At 40.1% G+C, this 20,669-nt stretch overlaps 1 protein-coding gene across 5 annotated transcripts in view; it reads left to right on the top strand.

The window, feature by feature from the left end:
* znf609b (zinc finger protein 609b) overlaps window positions 1–20,669 on the top strand; it is a 67,085-nt gene that overhangs the window by 16,182 nt on the left and 30,234 nt on the right. For all 5 annotated transcript variants that reach the window (XM_063881759.1, XM_063881757.1, XM_063881761.1 and 2 more), the window contains exon 2: window positions 1,769–2,655. In XM_063881759.1, the coding sequence (XP_063737829.1) occupies window positions 1,897–2,655 (759 nt within the window). In that variant the 5' untranslated portion in view covers window positions 1,769–1,896. The remainder of the gene's footprint in view (window positions 1–1,768; window positions 2,656–20,669) is intronic.

Here is a 20,669-nt window from a genome sequence, read left to right on the forward strand (position 1 = left end):
TGCTGTGCAGGTGTGCTTTTGTTTTGCGAATTATAATTATGCGTCAAATACATAAAGTAAAAGTACTTTAGATATCCTTTAGAGAAAAATGTACACTTCATTACTTTGGTTGCAAAATACAAAGCAAAACACACCATGGTTACTAATCAGATATAAGAACCCATGTACATTGGATCTTTCCAGGGCTCTATTTCAAACTGTTGGGTTGTATTTTGTACAAAGCACAAAGCGAATCCTCAGATTTCACGCCTGTTTGAGGCAGTATTGATCTCATCACCCTTCCTCCACACCAGAGTCTTTTGTGCTCAGGCTTCCACATCCTTCGTGTTTTTTATCGCACGGGGGGAATGAGAACTAGATGTGAGTGTTAATTATTTACCAACATGCGGTGTGCTCTTAGGGAACTGTAAGTGCAAAATTTTCAGAAATTTGCTGTTTCTGGAACCAGTTCAACACCAGTGATTTACAGCCTCTAAAGGGTTTCATTATACGACGCAAATGGTACCTTTTTTCCCCCAGAACAGAGGAGTATCAAGTATCAGTACTTTATCCAGGGGGATTACCTAATGCCTTGTAACTGTGTTCTACCATGAGTACTTAATAGCTTACTCTATCCTCTTAGCGGTGGTAAACAATGAAATGAAATGGGTAAAATGTCTGTCAGCCATTTGTTTGTACAGAAGCAATCTATAAACATATCATTGTATAACAATAAGCTTTGGCTTGAGAAGGTACATTTGATCCATTCCAATTGTTTCTTGGAGTAGATTTTTACCTCTCCTGATAGCATTGGTTGTAGTATTTCAATTGGACAATCTACTTGGCTGATGCTGACGGCGAGTACTAAGTATGGGCCAAGGCCAACTGTATTTATATGGCATGTGTTATTTACAAGAGAAACTCAATTTGCTTTACATTAATTATTCCCCTGCATAGTTTCAATGTAGCACAACTAAAAACACATTAAAGATGTTAAAGATGTTCGGTTTCACAGCGACTCAGTACAGCAGGCAAACAACAAACCATTGAGGCTCACATTTTCACATCTTCTTCTTTGCTATCAATTGTTGTCATATTTTACAGAGAAAGATGTGCAAATAGTAAGATAACACAAAGAGGTCTTAAATACGTAACCTTATTCTCTTGAGGTTACATTTTATAGACACGATTAGTTTTTTCCATGTAGATATGCAGTTTGCCTAAATTAGATACAACTGAAGTCCGTCCTGTCTTCCATTTGTTGAAAGACATAGAACGTTGTGACCTTTTGACTACGTCGTGCAAGCAAATACAACAACCCGCTGTTCTCCCGAGACATACACTGGTTCATTCATGTTTTTAAGCTCCTCTGCTAATGCAAGATTAACATTGTGTGCTTGAGTTGAAAAGCTGCGGCTCCATAAACCATGTGGGGGTGTGTGAGGCCAGCTACTCTTTATTTATCAGCACTGACACTATCAGCAGTACCTTGTGAAAATACAGCTAGTCATTCAAAACAGTGGGGCCACCTTGGCTGTCAAGTAGGATTTAAGCTACATTTCCCATGGTTGCCATGACGACTGTGGGAAGTGATTATGAGGAGAGGGTTTCGGAGCAGTGCTGTCACACCAGTGGGTATTACTATCACGGTTTGCGCAGTGATCATCTGAGAATCACTGGCTCGTGATGAAACCATTTTTTCTGTGACCAATGAAACACTAATTTCTGTGATGGCAGATTGTACTGTTTCTCTTTCACTCAATAATTATCTGTTCTCTTTTCTTCCTAGGATAAAATGTGGTTAAATGGCACAGGAACGAGTAGACCGTGAGGATTCTCTTACCCTTGCCCCTGAGCCCCAACCGTCTGAGAGGGTGTCGGACCTCACTGAGGCAATCCTGGGCCGTTGGCACTAAAATGTCCCTAAGTGGTGGCACTGCAGGCGGGAAAGGTGTGGACTCTAATGCGGTGGACACTTACGATAGCGGTGATGAGTGGGATATCGGTGTTGGAAATCTGATTATTGACCTTGACGCTGATTTAGAGAAGGACAAACTTGAGATGTCTGGCACCAAGGAAGGCATGGCGGCACCACCAAGTGCAGTGGCAGCGTTGCCTGACAACATCAGGTTTGTTAGTCCAGTGTCTGGCTCTCAAGGCAAGGAAAGCAAATCCAAATACAAGCGCAGTAAGAACTCTAAAGACAATAGTAGCAAAGCTTCAGCTGGAGATGGGGGCAAAAAAGAAACTACAGGACGGACTCAAGTGGAGCCAACAGGCACAGCGGCAGGCGCAGGAGCTGCTGGCAACAATACCACCTCTGCAAAGAACATGGAAAAAGGGGGCAAAGCCTCCAGAGGTGTTCTGAGTGGTAAAAAAGAGAAAGAAGGGGCTGGTGGGAAAAGTAAGAAGGACAAAGCAGATGGAGCCCCAGTCGTGGCAATAGCTGCTGCAGAGAAGGATGTTGTGTCTCAAGCCCAAGCGGCTTTGGGGAATAGTCGTAATGCGTCTTTTGAGAACACACAATCAACAGACTTGGCAGAAGCCAATCAAATGGGGAATATTGCACTTGAACCTGTAGGGATAGTACCAGCATTGACCGCAAAAACTGAACCAGAGGAGGTGGAAAATGGTAACAGTGAATGCAAGACATTAAAGAAGGTGAAAAATGAAAAGGTAAGTTGTTCTTTTTCCTTTTTTGAATGTTGTCTTGATTTGTCTGGTGGTCTAGTGTTTGGATTTATTTGTCTTTGTCGATTGCAAAGTAACTGTTGAAATCATTGGTGTTTATAAAGTTGATGAAAGCAATATGCAGCTTTCAATACATTTGTATTCAAAGTGAAATATTTTGGTTATTAGTCTCTCAGCACAAACATTAGCACATAGAAACATTCTTCTGTTATGCTAGCCCATTATGGAGGTTGCTGCTGAAGTGTGCCTGAACTCAATTGTTGTGACTTGTTGGCAACAACTCTGTTATGGTTTATTTTCAACACTTATACAACTGTGGAGTTGTTTTTCTCAGAGAAAAATGTCTCTGTAAAGAATACTGGCTGTCATCAGTTAAATCATGATGGTATTAATTAATACAGTAGGACACTTAGGACCGAACGCTGCAGGGTTCTTGAAGTTTTGCTTTGTGATAGCTATCGTAGAGGTTGTTGAAAGCTGACTTGGAGATGCACTTCATTCCCCCGAAGCTGTCTGACATGTGATGCATAAAAAAGAGCTACCTGCTGTTCTCTCTTTTATTACCACACTGTGAATAAGGACACCCTTGACGAGTATGGCTCTGAGAATAGCTGCAGGAAACATTGTTTTTTATCCTGCTTGGTTCATTTCAAAAGGAATTGCCTTCAAGTTTCAGCACATGGTCTTATACAATTTTAAATATTAATACCAGCCAACATGAATTGCAATTAACCACGAAAGTGTGACATACTGTACATGAGTCAGTAGAACCAAGTACTAATGCCAGATTGTAATACACTCGTATAAAATTAGCCTTGATGAAGTAAAGTAAATGTCACTTTAGGTTCCTCTTGAGTTTTTTCACACAATTTCTATTAAATCTTACAATGTACAGATCTGTCTAGCTTTTCTCCCTCACTTATCTTGTTCACTGTGAGAGTTGATATATTGCTGTGTCTATTGTGTGCCTCAGAGCCTTTTCATGCTCAGGCAGTATAAAAGACAGCAGAGCAGGGAGGTGCTGAGGACTGTTTTTGTCTGTCATCGTGTTCCATTCTTAATCCCACAAGCCCCAGCAATGCCTGGTGGAGCAGTGTGTGGGGGAGGGAGCCGGTGCAAAGCACGCCTTCGTCGTTTTTCCTGCTGCTCTGAAAGTGGCGTGGGGGATGGGCTGTGAGGAAGCCTGTTTGATTCCTTAAATCCAGGACACCCAGCCATGAGGACAAGCTGTAGTGTCTCCTTGGGCGGACTCCTTTGAAGGGAAATTTCAGGAAAGTCTTTGTAATCATAATGTATTTAGAATGAAAAGGCTTTCCAGGGAGAACCACATGCATTGGTTTTTAACACTGAATCAAGGAAAGGGTTAACAGCTGCTTTCCAATATCTAACTGATGAAAGATATCCTTGAAAACATGATTTTATTGTTGCACATGTTCATTTAGTCATGAAGAGCCGTCTTTAGGTTGGCAACTCCAGTAGAAAGATATATGTGCCCGCAGGGTTTAATCAGGACTAGATATACAGAATGTTGAATATTTAATTTAGTTGTGTACTTTCATTATACTAATGTCTCCAAAAAATGTCAAACCTAGAGAAATGTATACGTTTCATAAAACTAATGCTCAGTTTCATGTGGTCGCCTGCAGTGATGACTTATCCCTTATTGAAGGGTGGCTTTCTACCAGAAGATCATAAGTTGACTTGTTATCCAGTTTCAAGCCACATATTTACCCTACACTTTATAGATCTGCATGGTTATTAACTCTATATTTGAACCAAATTAAGGATTGTAGTTATTGGATAACTAGATTTTAAGATGAAGCAAAAGTTAAGTAGAATATAGATATGTTATATATATACAGTGGGGCAAAAAAGTATTTAGTCAGCCATCAATTGTGCAAGTTCTCCCATTTAAAAAGATGAGAGAGGCCTGTAATTTTCATCATAGGTATACCTCAACTATGAGAGACAAAATGAGGGGAAAAAATCCAGAAAATCACATTGTAGGATTTTTAATGAATTTATTTTCAAATTATTGTGGAAAATAAGTATTTGGTCAATAACAAAAGTTCATCTCAAAACTTTGTTATATACCCTTTGTTGGCAACGACAGAGGTCAAACGTTTTCTGTAAGTCTTCACAAGGTTTTCACACACTGTTGCTGGTATTTTGGCCCATTCCTCCATGCAGATCTCCTCTAAAGCAGTGATGTTTTGGGGCTGTCGCTGGGCAACACGGACTTTCAACTCCCTCCAAAGATTTTCTATGGGGTTGAGATCTGGAGACTGGCTAGGCCACTCCAGGACCTTGAAATGCTTCTTACGAAGCCACTCCTTCGTTGCCCTGGCGGTGTGTTTGGGATCATTGTCATGCTGAAAGACCCAGCCACGCTTCATCTTCAGTGCCCTTGCTGATGGAAGGAGGTTTTCACTCAAAATCTCACGATACATGGCCCCATTCATTCTTTCCTTTACACGGATCAGTCGTCCTGGTCCCTTTGCAGAAAAACAGCCCCAAAGCATGATGTTTCCACCCCCATGCTTCACAGTAGGTATGGTGTTCTTTGGATGCAACTCTGCATTCTTTCTCCTCCAAACACGACGAGTTGAGTTTTTACCAAAAAGTTCTATTTTGGTTTCATCTGACCATATGACATTCTCCCAATCCTCTTCTGGATCATCCAAATGCCCTCTAGCAAACTTCAGACGGGCCTGGACATGTACTGGCTTAAGCAGGGGGACACGTCTGGAACTGCAGGATTTAAGTCCCTGGCGGCGTAGTGTGTTACTGATGGTAGCCTCTGTTACTTTGGTCCCAGCTCTCTGCAGGTCATTCACTAGGTCCCCCGTGTGGTTCTGGGATTTTTGCTCACCGTTCTTGTGATCATTTTGACCCCACGGGGTGAGATCTTGCGTGGAGCCCCAGATCGAGGGAGATTAGCAGTGGTCTTGTATGTCTTCCATTTTCTAATAATTGCTCCCACAGATGATTTCTTCACACCAAGCTGCTTACCTATTGCAGATTCAGTTTTCCCAGCCTGGTGCAGGTCTACAATTTTGTCTCTGGTCTCCTTTGACAGCTCTTTGGTCTTGGCCATAGAGGAGTTTGGAGTATGACTGTTTGAGGTTGTGGACAGGTGTCTTTTATACTGATAACGAGTTCAAAAAGGTGCCATTAATACAGGTAACGAGTGGAGGACAGAGGTGCCTCTTAAAGAAGAAGTTACAGGTCTGTGAGAGCCAGAAATCTTGCTTGTTTGTAGGTGACCAAATACTTATTTTACAGAGGAATTTACCAATTAATTCATTAAAAATCAGACAATGTGATTTCCTGGATTTTTTTTTCTCATTTTGTCTCTCATAGTTGAAGTGTACCTATGATGAAAATTACAGGCCTCTCTCATCTTTTTAAATGGGAGAACTTGCACAATTGGTGGCTGACTAAATACTTTTTTGCCCCACTGTATGTATATATATCATCACTAAACCATTTGTGTAGATAAGATGGGGATGACTGTTAATTGTTGCTCAGGCGTAAGAATTTACATTACTATTGGCTGGCATACCAACTGTATTTCACATGCAGTTTGACATACATCCGCACTGACTGAAAATTGGTTGGAAACTATTTCTGATCTGACCCTCAAATATGCAGTTTTTAAAATATAAATCCATACAATTATTTAATCTGTAAATTTCAAAGATTATTCAAGTTATAATGAACATGTATCTGTCCTATACATTTTCTGAAACCTAAATCATTGTAGATATTGTCAATAACATGAATAGTTAATGAAATCATGCTAAAACATTATTGAAGAAAAGAATTACAGTTGGGAGGAAGATTTGGAAGTTTGTCAGCATCATTACAACTTGACTGGTGATTTAAATAACTAGCTGTCCCTCTCCAGCCGTGTAATCCACACATTAATCAGTATGTGTCTCTGTAGCGGGTCTCCATGGTCGAGGTGTAATAGCTCGGCTACATTGTCTGTGTCCTACGTTAAAGCTCCCTGAAGCTTTGGCTTTCGAATGCTGAATAAATCATCTGCACTTCCTTAGTACAAGTGCTAACCACCTCTGAACGTGTCTCACTCTCCCACCTCTCATTATACAAATCTAGAGGACTAACGCATTCGTTAGCTACCTTAATGTGCCACTGGCCTTGATAAATGGAGCAGCCCTCATGGAAAATTACATAGGTATGTTACTTTGAAAAGTAGGGAGCCAGAGAAAGGAAAGGCAGCACTTGAATGAAAGAGCAAAGCCACCGCTCTGCATTGCTGCTGGTGTCCAGCCCGAGTGGTGGAGGGATCTCATGAGAGCTAGCTCGAGCTTTTTCTCTATGCCTTTCGTTGCCTGAAAGACTGCTGCTATTATATTTCAGCTCATTTGTTTCAAGTAGTGCCAGAGCTTTTAAAGGCTGCGCAAGAGACTGCGACTTATTTTAAGAATGGGAGTAAATCATATCAAGAAGCTCACTACAAAGCGAGGCTGTTAGCTCACCTGTACTTGTTCTGGTGAAGACGATAATGCTTTTTAAAAGACTGACAGCACTGAAGTGCTTGTTCAAATTTTTTGAATCTCCTTTACATCTTGCATAAGCTTGTATCCTGAGTATTCTCGTAAATTGACACACTTTGCAGACATTAGTGCTGCCAGTTCAATCATCAGAACTGCCTGTCGGACAGTTGAATAGCTTTGTGAATCCTCTTCCCACACACCTTTCCAACGTCAGATTAAGGGCAGCTGTCTCTGACCATTTCAAGTCAGGGTTTGAACTTTTCTGTCAAGCTCTCTGAATAACTCAATTGGTTTAGCCTTCACAGCCTTCTTAAAATCATACATTTGAAAATGAAATATTAAATTAATAACAAAACATATTATTCTGATCAATGCTCAATTCCACAGAAAGCTGATGAGTGATAGTATTGCATTATCAGCCAGCCCGAGGTTCATTGCTGTTGTGATATCTGTGTTGTTGCCTCCGTCTGTTTGAAGCATTTACCCTCAGGGAGTCCCTCACTACTACAGGAAGAAAAACATTTGACACTAATTGTTTTCCACGTCTGCTATTGTCAGCTGCCTTGACAATATAATGTGAAATGGTTTGAGCTTGTAGGCAAAACAAAACACTAGACTACATAAAGTAGGAAAATAAAATCAAGGACGTTTATACCAGACGTGCAGAACATTTTGTTCCTTTTGAATCACTGAGCAGCTGCTAGAATGGATATTAACAAATGAAGAAATGCTAACGTTGGTTAAGCCTTTTATATTTGAATTTAATGTCAACATGCATGTCCCAGGGATACTCCTTTTTTCCACAAGCTAAGGCGCATACCATGCATAGTTTCGTGCCACAAATCTTCAAGGTTTATAGTGTCTTATCCCTCCGCTGACATGCCGTTGCAAATCAAAACAGCCATTAGAATCTTTGTTAATCTAAATGGCTGGTGTAATCACATGATGGAAAAAAACGGCAGCAAAACGCTGAATCTTTTAAATTTCATTTTCACTTTAATGTTTATTCTTTTATGTTAAAAACAACCCAAACATGAATCAGTTCATTTGTAGTAGTATCTTACTGTTTATCAGATAAACACAACCTTGGACTTAATAGAGGACTTATTCTGAGATGGGAATGAGTTTTTAATATTTCCATCTCAAGCTGCCACAAAACTAATAGACAGCTTCCAAGATTATTTGGCTCTCTCTAGTCATTTGATACCCACTGAAAACACTGCCAAATTAAAGCAATGTTAATGTTCCTTCAACATGTTTGCACTTGCTGTCCCTCTTTCTTTTATTGGAGGAAGTCAATCGTACAGTAATCACAATAAAACAGTTGAAGTAGATATATTATCCTTCCATATTATGCCATTATAATGGATCTTGAAAGACAGGCGACACAAATGTAAAAATAATTTTAGTTTATTGCAAAATATCCTTTATGTTTTGTCTCACAAACCCCCATGTAGTAACTGTATTTCCACAAAGCATTCTGTAACTCTACATATGGCACAGTCCAGTATTTCTGCACCTACACTGCACTCAATAACAGTAAAGAATCTATAACGTTACAAACATTTTCAGATCGCTGTATAGACTAGTCATCAACCTTCACCCTAGAAATCCATATTAGAGAATCGTTGTAGCATAAACCTCCATTATACTAGATTCCTCACAGCCCACACAGCAGACCGCACATCCAGATATTGAATTAGAAGAAGAATGTCGCAGCCCACAGAGTTTATAGTCTCTTTGCCCAGGAAATCCTTGTTGAAGGCACCACAGGCTTTTTGTTTGGAAATGTTTAATACTGGAACCAGGTCTTTCCAGTCATAAACACTGCTGCCTGTAGTCACCTCGACCTCAGTGCATATTTATCTTGATTTGTATCCCATCTCACCGCTTCCTGAAGGCTTTTGGGATTTGTTGTCACTTTTGATATTAACTGTACTGTAACCACTAGTGCAATCTGGAATAATGAAAGAAGGGTTTTGGTTGAGTGCAACTGCTCTCAGGATCAAAGGAGCCATAATGGCGGTTTTTCATCAACATTGATGTTTGTCAGTTTCCTACTTAAAGGTTACTATTGTATAAAGGATTCCTGTACCCTACCTACCCCTAATGACCTGCCGTTTTTAATAACTATATCCAGGAGAGACATCATTTACCAACGGAAACAACTTTTCAAATCATGCCTGACAAGTTATCCCTGGCTATCTTGTTGGAAATAAACCATTGTGGTCTTCTGAAGGCCATGTTTTTGCTTCTTTTTATAAAGACTGCTTGGTTTTTCAGTGAATACAACTCTGTGACTCCCTTATTCAAGTATTTTACCTTCAATAGGTTTTAATACTACCTAAAAACGACATATTTTAGATTTCTTTAATCAGTATCATTTTTTTTACTGTTTTGTTTTTGTTAAGCTTTTTATGTTTGAGTGGATATTATCTGAAGGTTCTGTTTTATCCATTTAGATCTCTTTGGTGAAGTGTCTCAGAGATCCGCTACCCTTCCTCTTAAATCATATTGTAACACAAATAGAGAATCCCAGACATCCTTTCTGTGACTGCATTTCTTTCCAAGTTATCAAAAATATGTGCGCTTCAGAATGAAATGCGGGGTCATATCTGCGGAATGTAAGAGCGTCTGGCCTCTTGAAACTAGGTAAAAGTTTTATTTTAACATTAGTATCAATTTAGAAACTTCATTTAACCTTCTGTCTTACACACAACATTAAGAATTGATGTGATGGTTTTTTACTCCAGGGACATAAAACAACTTTTGCAAAAAGCAATCACAGATCTGTCAAACAAAGCCTTGGTCATGCTTTGTCCTTGCCTCCCAGTCTTCCTCTCCCTCCTAAGCTTTCCACGAGGTGTGTTGCTGTGTCTGGATCAGCTTGCTACGAGGGGAGGCATGTGTGGGGGGAAGGGAGAGCAAAGGCTTGTACCACTAATTCAGCTCATGAAAGACTTATGCAGCAAGAGCAGCTGTCTTCCATTGTCAGGCTGCAAATTTCCAGTGTGCCTCATTTCTTTTCTCAATGCGTGAGTAGCACAAGAGCCAGGGAGGAAGCAAACCAGATAAGACAGCAAAAACAAGCGGAGGGGAAAGAAAACGCCAAATACCAGGACTATCGCTGTTCTGTTTTTTTCTTTTCATAACCGTAGTGGGTGTTTGGTTCGACCATAGTCTAATAATAAACCATGAACCTATTTAAACCCAGTGTGCAGCATGCAGATAGATCAAAAAAGGGCTCTGCTGTGGTGAGAGGGGAGAGAGAGGGCATGTGAGGGGTAAGAGGGGGAGGAGGTGGTGAGGGTAAAGAAGTGCCTCAGATTAGGAGAGGAGGGAGGGAGGCTTGAACAGTGTTATGAATGGATAGAGTCTTTAACCCCCCAACACTGAATAGTTTGTCACAGGCTGCTGCGGCTGTATGTGGAATGAGAGGAGCTGGCTGAGAGCTCTTGGATTCCTGAATCCTTGAGGCATGTGGTCTGATTAGCAGAACAAAACCCACACAGTGGGGAGGAGCAGACGTGGCTTTTTCCCCCCTCAACTGGAATTTTCTACCAGCGAGGGAAGAGGTGGCTGAAAGTTTGTACTGACTTGCTGCTGCTGTTAAAGAGTTTGCAGACCATGTCTGGGGATTTCTCCATAGTTTCTTGCACCACCTCTATTGTTTTGGCCACGTGAGAAGCACTTCCTCCTAGTTACACCCCTTAATGTATTGTATGTTCTCTAGTGCACATGCTAAAATAATTATCTATATCCACATCGGTTTGACCATGGTGAGAACATTTTTTTGCAGTTCAACATCTTTACAGCTTGTGAAAGGTTTGTGTTTAACAAAGAGGAAGTTAACAGCTAGGCAGTGTTCGAGCAAGAGTGATTAAAGAGAGGATTACGTTTCTTGCCCTCCCCCTAATTCTTTTCTAAGGGGATTGTTTGCAGCCAGTTTGTTGTCAAATTGAACATGTTAAAAAAAATCACTAACGCTTCAGCTGTGAAATTCCTTACTTCACTGGACTGTTGCCTGTTATCAAAGAGAATTATTCCTCTGCAGTATAATGTTGCTTATATTATCTGCGTTAAGCATTTTCGTTCTTTCTTTTCTTTCTACATCAAGATTAAATGCTAAATCAAATTTTAAGTTTGAAACCCAGAGACTTAGAGCAAACCTGCCATCAGAAGGTCAACATCCTGCAAACCCCTCTGGAACCAGTCCTGACATTTTTCTAGTTTGATATATTAGATGCTGCATCCTGTGATTTCTGTCTCTGCTCAATGAAATATCAACAGCACATACCTGGCAATTATTTTGGAGACGTATCGATTTGTTATTTCTAGTCTATAACACATTAGAAAACTGTGAAAAATGCCCATCACAACTTCCTAGGTCCCAAGATGCTTAATAAAATCCCTTGTTTTGTCGGACCGAGTCCAAAACCCTTACAATCTTCAATTTGCTATCTGTCAGACCAATGTAAGAGAGTAAAGAACCTTCAAATTAAAGATATTGAAATAATGAATTAACCTTCAAGGATTAAAATGCATAATACTTTTCTTTATTGAACAACATTCTAAATGAACTGAAAAAACAAACTCTATAGTGTGTTAGTTAAGTCCCAGTTGGAAAAGCTCTTATGTGTGGTTTGGGTGCGAAATAAATAACCATTTAATGTCTGAACCTAAACCTTTTGAGTACATTTTCTCTGCATAAAACAGCATCTTTTAATAGACTCATAAACATGCATTTTAGCATGCACTGCCTTAAGGCTAACCTCTTATCTAGAATGGACAATTTACACAGTTGAGGAAGTAATTTTTGCATACCAAACGACACAAGCAGAACAAGCTTGACTGTATACACGTCTAAGATTCTTAGCTCAGTTCTGCCTACCAGCTCCCACTGTGTGATTATCTTTAATTTGCCTTAAAAAAACTTGACTGGTTGTTTTAACCTTTTCGAGAAAGCATGTTGCTTGTTTAAGTTTTGTATACTTTCGATGTATTTCTCGTTTGTGGACAACAAACTTCATGAAAATAAAGTATTCCAAATAAAATGATGTACTACGGGAATAATAACTGTCTAGGTATCTTCTTAGTATCAGTTGCTGTTACACTTGGCTTGGCTTCATCTCATTTGACCCTCAGTAAAACCCCCACAGAGGTAGACGACTGAGCAAACACACATAGTGGCTAATCCATTTTGTTATCTGTCAGATGCCGTTGTTTGGGGTTGTTTGTTTGTCATGTTACGTCTGAGGAGATTCTCCGGTCTTTTCCCTCTTGTTACATCTTGTTGGCTGTTGAAAGGCTTGTCTGCCAAATATAGAGCAGCGGTCCGCATTTCAGCATGAGAAATTGGAGAAGCAAGTGAGATCATGTGCGTGCCCTCCCCTGCGCTCATCTGAGAGGTCAGCCTCGAGAGCAAGGCTTTTAAACAGGCTTTTCTTTAATCCTCCACCTGAACATTTTGAGAATAATTGAATATCATTTGTTAAAACATAAATAGCTGCGTCTTGTATATCAATAAAAAATGAACAACATAGTTATTTGGCTTTATTCCGTGAGAAGTATAAATGCGAGGTTTGGTGAGTTGTCTCTGTGCTCGCATGCTTCCAAGCTTGGAAGTACAGATCTGAGATGAAAGGATTTTCTTTCCTATTCTAATCCACGCAGACAGCTAGGCCCTTGTGATTATTCCCGCCCTCTTCTCTCCACTCATCTCTTTGAATGCAGGGCCTTTCTAATTCACCCTAAAAAGGATTTCAAAAGGGGATTATACTACTGATAGAAATTAAAGCGAGAACACGTCCGTCCTTTGGGACCAATGTCAAACATTCATGAGTCGATGGATGCTCACATTGTGCTCAATATTGAACTGGTTTGGAGCTGTGTGCATTTCGCAGAGCTCTTTTTTCCAATACCAAACTTTTGATATAGTTTTAAAAAAATATATTTCTGAGGTTATTAATGTTTAAATGTAAATCCTGAAAAAATCCACAAAGATTTGAGCACAGCAGCACAAGGGCATACGCCTACACACACACTATGTATTTCTGTTGTTCAGCTGTATATTTCTTAGATGTACATTTTCAGAAGGCATAATTCTTATGAGGGTTTAACATTGAAGCCTTTATGTTACACATGTTTGGGGAAGAGAGTGTTTGAGAATGAGGAAAAGCTTGTGGCTCACCGACCTGGGCCTCGGTCCAACAACTTAACGCTTCATAGCCACTGAATCCCTTAAATCCTCACACCCAACCAAATGCTATTCAAGAGAAATAGATAAATAAATAAACACTTTATTTGTATTAAGTGTACCATCCTGTTGCCATAGCTAAAGTTTTGCTTTGCTGCCAAGTCTTTTCAAACTCGATGACATGGAAATATTTGAGAGTAGCTTCGGAATACTGCTTCAGTTTACACAGACGGCAGTATGGTAGAGAAGATGGATGTTTCATACAAAATGCAAGTCAGGTAACACTTAAGGTAAAATATGGACAGTTTTAAATAATCTACACAACACAGGAATGAGTTCTTGCAACAACTGAAAAAGTACGAGCATCTTGACTATTTTAAATGTATGCAAATATCAGAGGCTTTTTAGCCGCAGGCAATGAAGGCTTATGAAGCTGTGAGTAGAAAGAGATATGATAAAGCTACTGTAAGGAGAACATTCATATAAACCAGCCCTGCACTACAGATGACTCAGCCTAACATTAACTGCTGAGTCCAAACTCAAAGTCAAAAACTACAAAAATGATATGAGACAGAGCCTAGCTTTGACCCATACAGGGTCCACGTGTGTGAAGCTATCTATGACTGAAACTTGTAATTGACTCCTCATACCATATCTGCAATTTCCCCCTTTTATTCCTCCTCTTTGTCTGGGAAATGAAGTTATCTTAATATTGTAGACTTCTGATCTCTTTGTCTTAAAGATTATCTGTACTTAAAAGCCTAATTGCCATAAGTGATAAATGTAAGTTGTCCTCTGCATTTACCCCCTCTCCAACATTGGTTGTGTGCCAATGACTTTTATAGTATCCAGAGTGTGTGGAGGTTGGATTTTTCCCATGATGTTTCCTTTCCGTTAAACAAGAGCAGCACATGCATCAAAGTCACCCCTGCCACAGCAGAGTTCTCCTATGAATGCTGATATGCTCAATGGAGACTGCATCAGTGTCCTTGAATACAGAAGCGTTGCATTATCTGTTGTAGGCAGAGAAAAACTCCCCCTATCAAAACAGTGTTCACCCTATAACATGCTGTTTTTCTCCCATTCTTCTTCTGTACCCTTTTGGTCAGCAGTTGTGTATGTTATTTACTGCAGCTAGGCCAAAGCTGTAATGTGGATATTACTGCTGGTACGAATCCAGGTGGATATTAGCCTTTATCAGAACGCTGGTAGATACCTAAGAAACTATTATTTTTTCCTTTGGTCAACACCATTTTATATTTCCCAGTACAATCCAAATGGATGTTTATGGGGAGAAAACCAGAACCACCTGGTAAAAACCCATGCAAACATAAGGAGAACGTTGGGAAACTATCCTGGATGCTAAGAGTCTTTATTTATTCATTACTCCGTAACATTGGCATTCTGCTCCTCACCTTTCAATGGTTGAGCTGGAGGATAAGGTGCTCCTTGTATGATAACTTTCAAGAGTTGTAAAAACCTTGCTTCATGGTATTGTTAACCTTTGTGCAGTGTTGGCATCTGATAAGCCTTCAAGTTCTTGGATGCGTAACTCAAACTAGCTTTCCAGATCGCATTGTGTTGATATGGCTGGATGAAATGCACCTCCTTAACCAATGAGCTACTGCAACACCACGCTTGGTGTCTGTGCATCAAAAGTGTTCATTTAACATGTAGCTAACCAGCTTACCTTGCCAGATTGACATTACACCGTTTGTGTCCAAGAGGAAGTTACCTACTGACAACATGTTGCAAACAGCACTGTTGAGCAACACACACAACCATGTTTGGACTGTTGAACATTTGATTTGTCCTTGTTGCAATGGTGAAATCATTTTAAAATGTGCCTATATCGAGTACAAGGGTTGTGTGTTTGTTTGTCTACTCTCTGCTACACAGTTTAAGGGTTGATTGCCTGGCATCTTACAAATGAGTTCCATCTAACTTGATATGCAGGGCAAACCTCCTGATTTAGTGATCCATGTAGTTGCTTTTTCTGAAAATACCTTTTCCCCTTCCATCTAAATAATGGGCAATTACCAAAGTATGCACTTTTTGCTACAATAGTCAAACATTCCTGTGTGCATGTCTTTCCCTTCACAGGGCTATTTCCAAATCTCCCAAAAGGACGTTAGGGTGTTTGTGTAGGGGCTGTGTGAGTAGATCAATAAAGGTGAAGTTAATATGGAGATGAGCTCCTCGTTGTAGTGGAGGCTGGGGAGTTGTTTAGTCCTTGGCGATGAGCTGAGCTCGCACATTCAATTATGTTTCATAAGTGGGGCCTTGCTGTCCATCTGGAAAACTAAATTATATTTAATCATATCCATTAGGTTTATGTGTCCCTTGAAGAGTCAGACATGTTGCTGTTAAATCCATTCACTTAAGATGTATGTCACAATTATTATGGTATTTTTTATTGTTCATAAAATAGCTGAGGCTATTACTCTAGAGGTCCTGGCAGTTTGGTCATTGCTGAATAATGTGACATTTAATATACCTTAAGAAATATGCTGCTTTGTTCCTGTGCTGCCTCACCTTCAGACTGTAATGCCCCATTGTAATGATCTGGCGTTTTGTCCTGATGTACTTAAGATGAATGTCAAACCTGTTACCTCAATATATCAATTTAAAATGTATAGACCATATTCATATACACTGTATAAGGTGTTCGTTTGTTGGCTGCAGACCTTGAATTATCCTGGTAGAAGTCAAGAAATGTATTGTGTAAGCATTATTAAGATCCAAACAGGGAATGTGCTCGGAGTAAATGTACTTGGAAGAACCTTTTTAAATTAAAAAGCAAAATATTGCATGAAAGATATATTTATGCCAACTAATGTTGAACATAAGGCATTGAGTCATTCTTGCATATTCCATCTTGAAAAACTAAACTATATAGATATTTGAAAATGTGTAGGAAAAAAAGCATTTATCTTTGATGTTAGCAGTCATACTTCTGTCTCCTAGGTCTTTAGTCTACCAGTAAGTCCCCAGGATAAATAAAGATTGAGATGGAGTTATCATCCATGTTTTTGGATAGCAGCAGGGAGGAAGGGGGGACTACAATGACTGCACTGACTGTTTATATACCAGGGCATTAGCAGATTAGGCACTCAAACTAACAAGGTCATCAAACTGGATGGCTGTGAGCAGTGGACCCCTGCTAAACATCTGGCTGAGAGAGAGAAGGGGAGATTTGGTGCGTTATCCTGTGTCTCTTTACTTTGGACATCACCTCAGCCTGACCTACCAGTGCTTTGAGTGACTTGAAGGGCACGGAGGTATAATTTCTGTTGAAAATCCTTCCGAGTGGCTGCAATGTCATGCTTTACAACACTGTGCTGACACGTTGCCACATGTCCTTCTGATTTAGCAAGTGTCTAATGAACATCTCAATCTGCTCTTGTTGTTTCGGCCAAAGTTCATCTACTGAGTAGTTTCAAGCAGCTCTTGGATTGATTTGATACTTTCTAAAGCAGATTTATATCCAGGTTATCCTGTTTTGCTATGTTTGGGGCTTCTAATTTAACTCCCTGGATTATACTCAGTCAGCTCCAGACTATAATTATCAAAACAAGTCAGACGTGCTATGTGGCTCAAAAAATAAACTGCGGTGTAACTTACCCTGCTACGCTCTTGTAGTGACCTGCCTTTTCACCGGTGAGAGTGTTGAAATGTCATGAGGTGCTAGCTGCAACGCTCATGGTCCCAGTGTATTAAGGTGTAAAAGTCTATAGGCTTTGAAGATATAGTGCAGGTACAACTGGCACTCAGTAATAGTGCACATCACCGTCCATTAAGATAGACATGGTTCAATAGGAGCTCTGTGAGACACCCGGCAGTAGAGGTCGATCAGAGTATCAAGCCCTAGTTAGAGTAGCAGCATGACTGCAGCTTAAGCAGTGTGTGCAGAATGGTGCTCAGGTCACTCCTCCACATGTACACACACATATTTCTACTCCTACAACCTCAGCCTTCACCCCCGCACCTTTATCTTCTGCTTATCCATCTGAACAGCTGAAACCTCTGGTGCTTTTTTTATAAGTCGCCGAGCCTTGAATGGATTTTGGAATCTTATCAAGTTACTCCCACTGACTTTATGTTTTATTAGGGTTTAATAATTTAAAGGTAGCCATATTGCCAGACTTAATATATCATCCAATACTGATATTTTAATGTAGCACAAGTTCACATTACCCTAGCATCCATGTCTCTGTTGTGCTTAGTGTCATATTCATTGTTTATTCTTTGTTTGTGTCAGCCCAGGTAACACAAAACAAAATCAATTAAATCAGGTTTATTTATAAAAATCAGTTCATTGATGTGTGGCTTTTGGATTATCTTTCTAATGTTTGGAGAAGGCCCCACCCACAGAAGAGCGTCAACACAAGGAAAACAAACCAACGGAGTATATCTAATAATAGTTTGCGGTTAGGGGCTCTGGGGAAATCTCAATGCCTGAATAACAACTTGCTTTCCTTGAATCATATGCAGGACTTGTAAAATGTCTTTAGTTGTTTAGCTGATAAGGCTTCTGGATATTAAGACTAGGAGCCTTTCATTTTGCTCGGCTGCTTTTGGCTTTTGAGTTCAGGAAGGTAGGTGCCTAAAATCAGAGTTTGGTCACAACTGTCACCATGAAGCCTGCCACACAGGGGGCTGTATTTCTATCCCAGCTGATCTAAAATCCTTGATCAAAGCCTCAGTCTTGTAAGACGTCAGAGTGATTCATTGGTATTTGGGTGTGAATGTAGGTGGCTGAGCTGTTGATGACAGCCTCTCAGTTTGTTGTCAGGTTTCTCCTTGCTGTAAGATAAGGTTTATGACTATGGAGAGGGAGGCGGAGAGAGAAATCCGTATAGGCTCAGCTGAGTTTATCTGGATTTTCCGCTCTCGGCACAGCCCTTTCGCTCCCAGTCAGACACAAGCGGGTGACCTTGAAAAGAATGTGGCTTATTGTTGTAATAGATACTGTTGTTGTCAACTGACCTATGGTCAGAGTGGGAGGATGAGAAATGGGAGAATGGAAACAGGAAAAGAATCACCAAAAGATCCTAACAGAATCAGCATCTAGATTGTTCAAATCTCTCCTGACAATGTGTCTGACCTCTTACAATGGTAGAATAAATTCAATGATGCACTGCAGTTAATCTAATGTGCAATACCATATCTTATTGAGAACATCCAACCTATGAGTGTGCCAACAACGCACAGAATAAATCAAAGACTATTATAATAATCAAATTGATATTTTTTCCCCCACAAATAAAAAAAAAGTTCTGTTTCCAGCTTCTCAGATGTGAGGATATGGGGACTTTTATTTGATCATAAATGATTGGAAACTGAATATCTTTGAAGATGTCCCCTTGAGGTGTATACATTTTTAATATACACATACATGGTTTATGACCTCAATTCACAACGTAAGTAATTAAATACAAAATGCCAAACAATAATAAAAATGATTATTAGTTGCACCCCTACTTGTCAATGTTAAACTACAACTATGTTAGGTGTGTGTGTGTGTGTGTGTGTGTGTGTGTGTGTGTGTGTGTGTGTGTGTGTGTGTGTGTGTGTGTGTGTGTGTGTGTGTGTGTGTGTGTGTGTGTGTGTGTGTGTGTGTGTGTGTGTGTGTGTGTGTGTGTGTGTGTGTGTGTGTGTGTGTGTGTGTGTGTGTGTGTGTGTGTGTGTGTGTGTGTGTGTGTGTGTGTGTGTGTGTGTGTGTGTGTGTGTGTGTGTGTGTGTGTGTGTGTGTGTGTGTGTGTGTGTGTGTGTGTGTGTGTGTGTGTGCTAAGAACACCCAGCCACTAAGCACTAGCTGTAAAACCACACAGTATCTTATAAACCGACCAGGCTAAAAGAGTAGTGTTAATAGAGTACAGATTCCGTATGTGTGAACAGTTTCTCTGATAGGCTTTCAACATGTTTTATCAGCACTAGCCATAAGTGGTTGTTCAGGTTCCCTGCCTCTTTGAAGATCTTCTAGACCTCTTGATACTCTCACCTCAGTGCCCTTTAAACCCAACCCCCAACCTGTCATCTAACAAACAATACTCAGAGCAGCCAGCTGAGCCAGAGAGAGGAAAGGAAGGCATTAGGTTGAGAATGTCAAGCTGATGATCCAAGACAAGAGCAAAGTGTACCAAGGCACCACCAAGTCAACCAACCCAGCTCCCAGCTCGCCTGCCAGGTTCTCTGATGAGCAGATTATTTTGTTTTGTTTTTTTAAAACAAATAGTAGGTTGTCTTGAGGATTGTCATACAGGAAATACTTGCCATCTCATTGTCACCCTTGAGTGCTTAACACTGCGTTCAGATCTTAGCCTGAGGTTATAATGAAGACAGGGATGTTTGGGCAAAGGCATGATATACAGAGGAGTTAACATACTTCTATTCTGCTCCTCACCTGATCAAGCAGGGTTTAATAAGATGGTTATTGTTTTGAGTTATTGAGTGCAAAGAACATAGACCATAGGCAACATTTAAATAGTCACTTTGAATCTTTTTCAGCTGTTGTGAAATGTGGTACTCATGTCTATCTTAGGGTGAATTAGCATTTAGCTCAAAGCTCTGTTGTGCTTGTGTAAAGCTTCACAGCTAGCGTGGCTGTAGCCTCTTAGTCCTATTTGAATATGTCAAGGAGGAATGCTTTAATGCTCGATATTTTTATAATGCCCATAAAAGCCATTTAAAACAACGTTGTTTTTTTTTTTTTTACCATCTGGGTCATTTTAATTGCTCAAATCTGGGGACAAAGCGGATGCCAGCAGCAGAATGCTTCTAGCATCAAAACATCCAGAAAGATTGTTCACAAACCCCTAGTTTTACCAAATACTTTTCCAGTTTTACTTTTAAGTTCATCGTAGTACTAAAAGGAGACAGGTTTTTCCTCTGTGTGACTTTGCTTTGCTGAGCAAATTAGGCCACTTCTTCATAAGTGAGCAAATTGGTAAGCTCCACTTATCTTGGCTCAGTCCTCTACCCTGCGGTCCCTCATGCCTTCTGTCTTTTTATATCACTTTTACTTCCCATCATGTTGCTGGAAGCTGCAGGAGCAGTCCGTGACTAATGTATGTTGTGCTTTGGCCAGGGAGTGCATATGTCTCCGCAGGTAAAGCCTCTCACACTGTCTTTGACAGAGTTTTGTGTACTGTTGTATAATCAAAGACTTTAGCTCTGTTGAAGGTGTCACACTGTTAAGATATTAGATTTTGGTTACTACTAAAATTTCCAGCAAATGTGGAAGCATTATTCTTCTTTTTAACAGTCAAGCTATAATT

This window comes from Eleginops maclovinus, chromosome 4, assembly GCF_036324505.1.
Source record: "Eleginops maclovinus isolate JMC-PN-2008 ecotype Puerto Natales chromosome 4, JC_Emac_rtc_rv5, whole genome shotgun sequence".
Classification (NCBI taxonomy): Eukaryota; Metazoa; Chordata; class Actinopteri; order Perciformes; family Eleginopidae; genus Eleginops; species Eleginops maclovinus.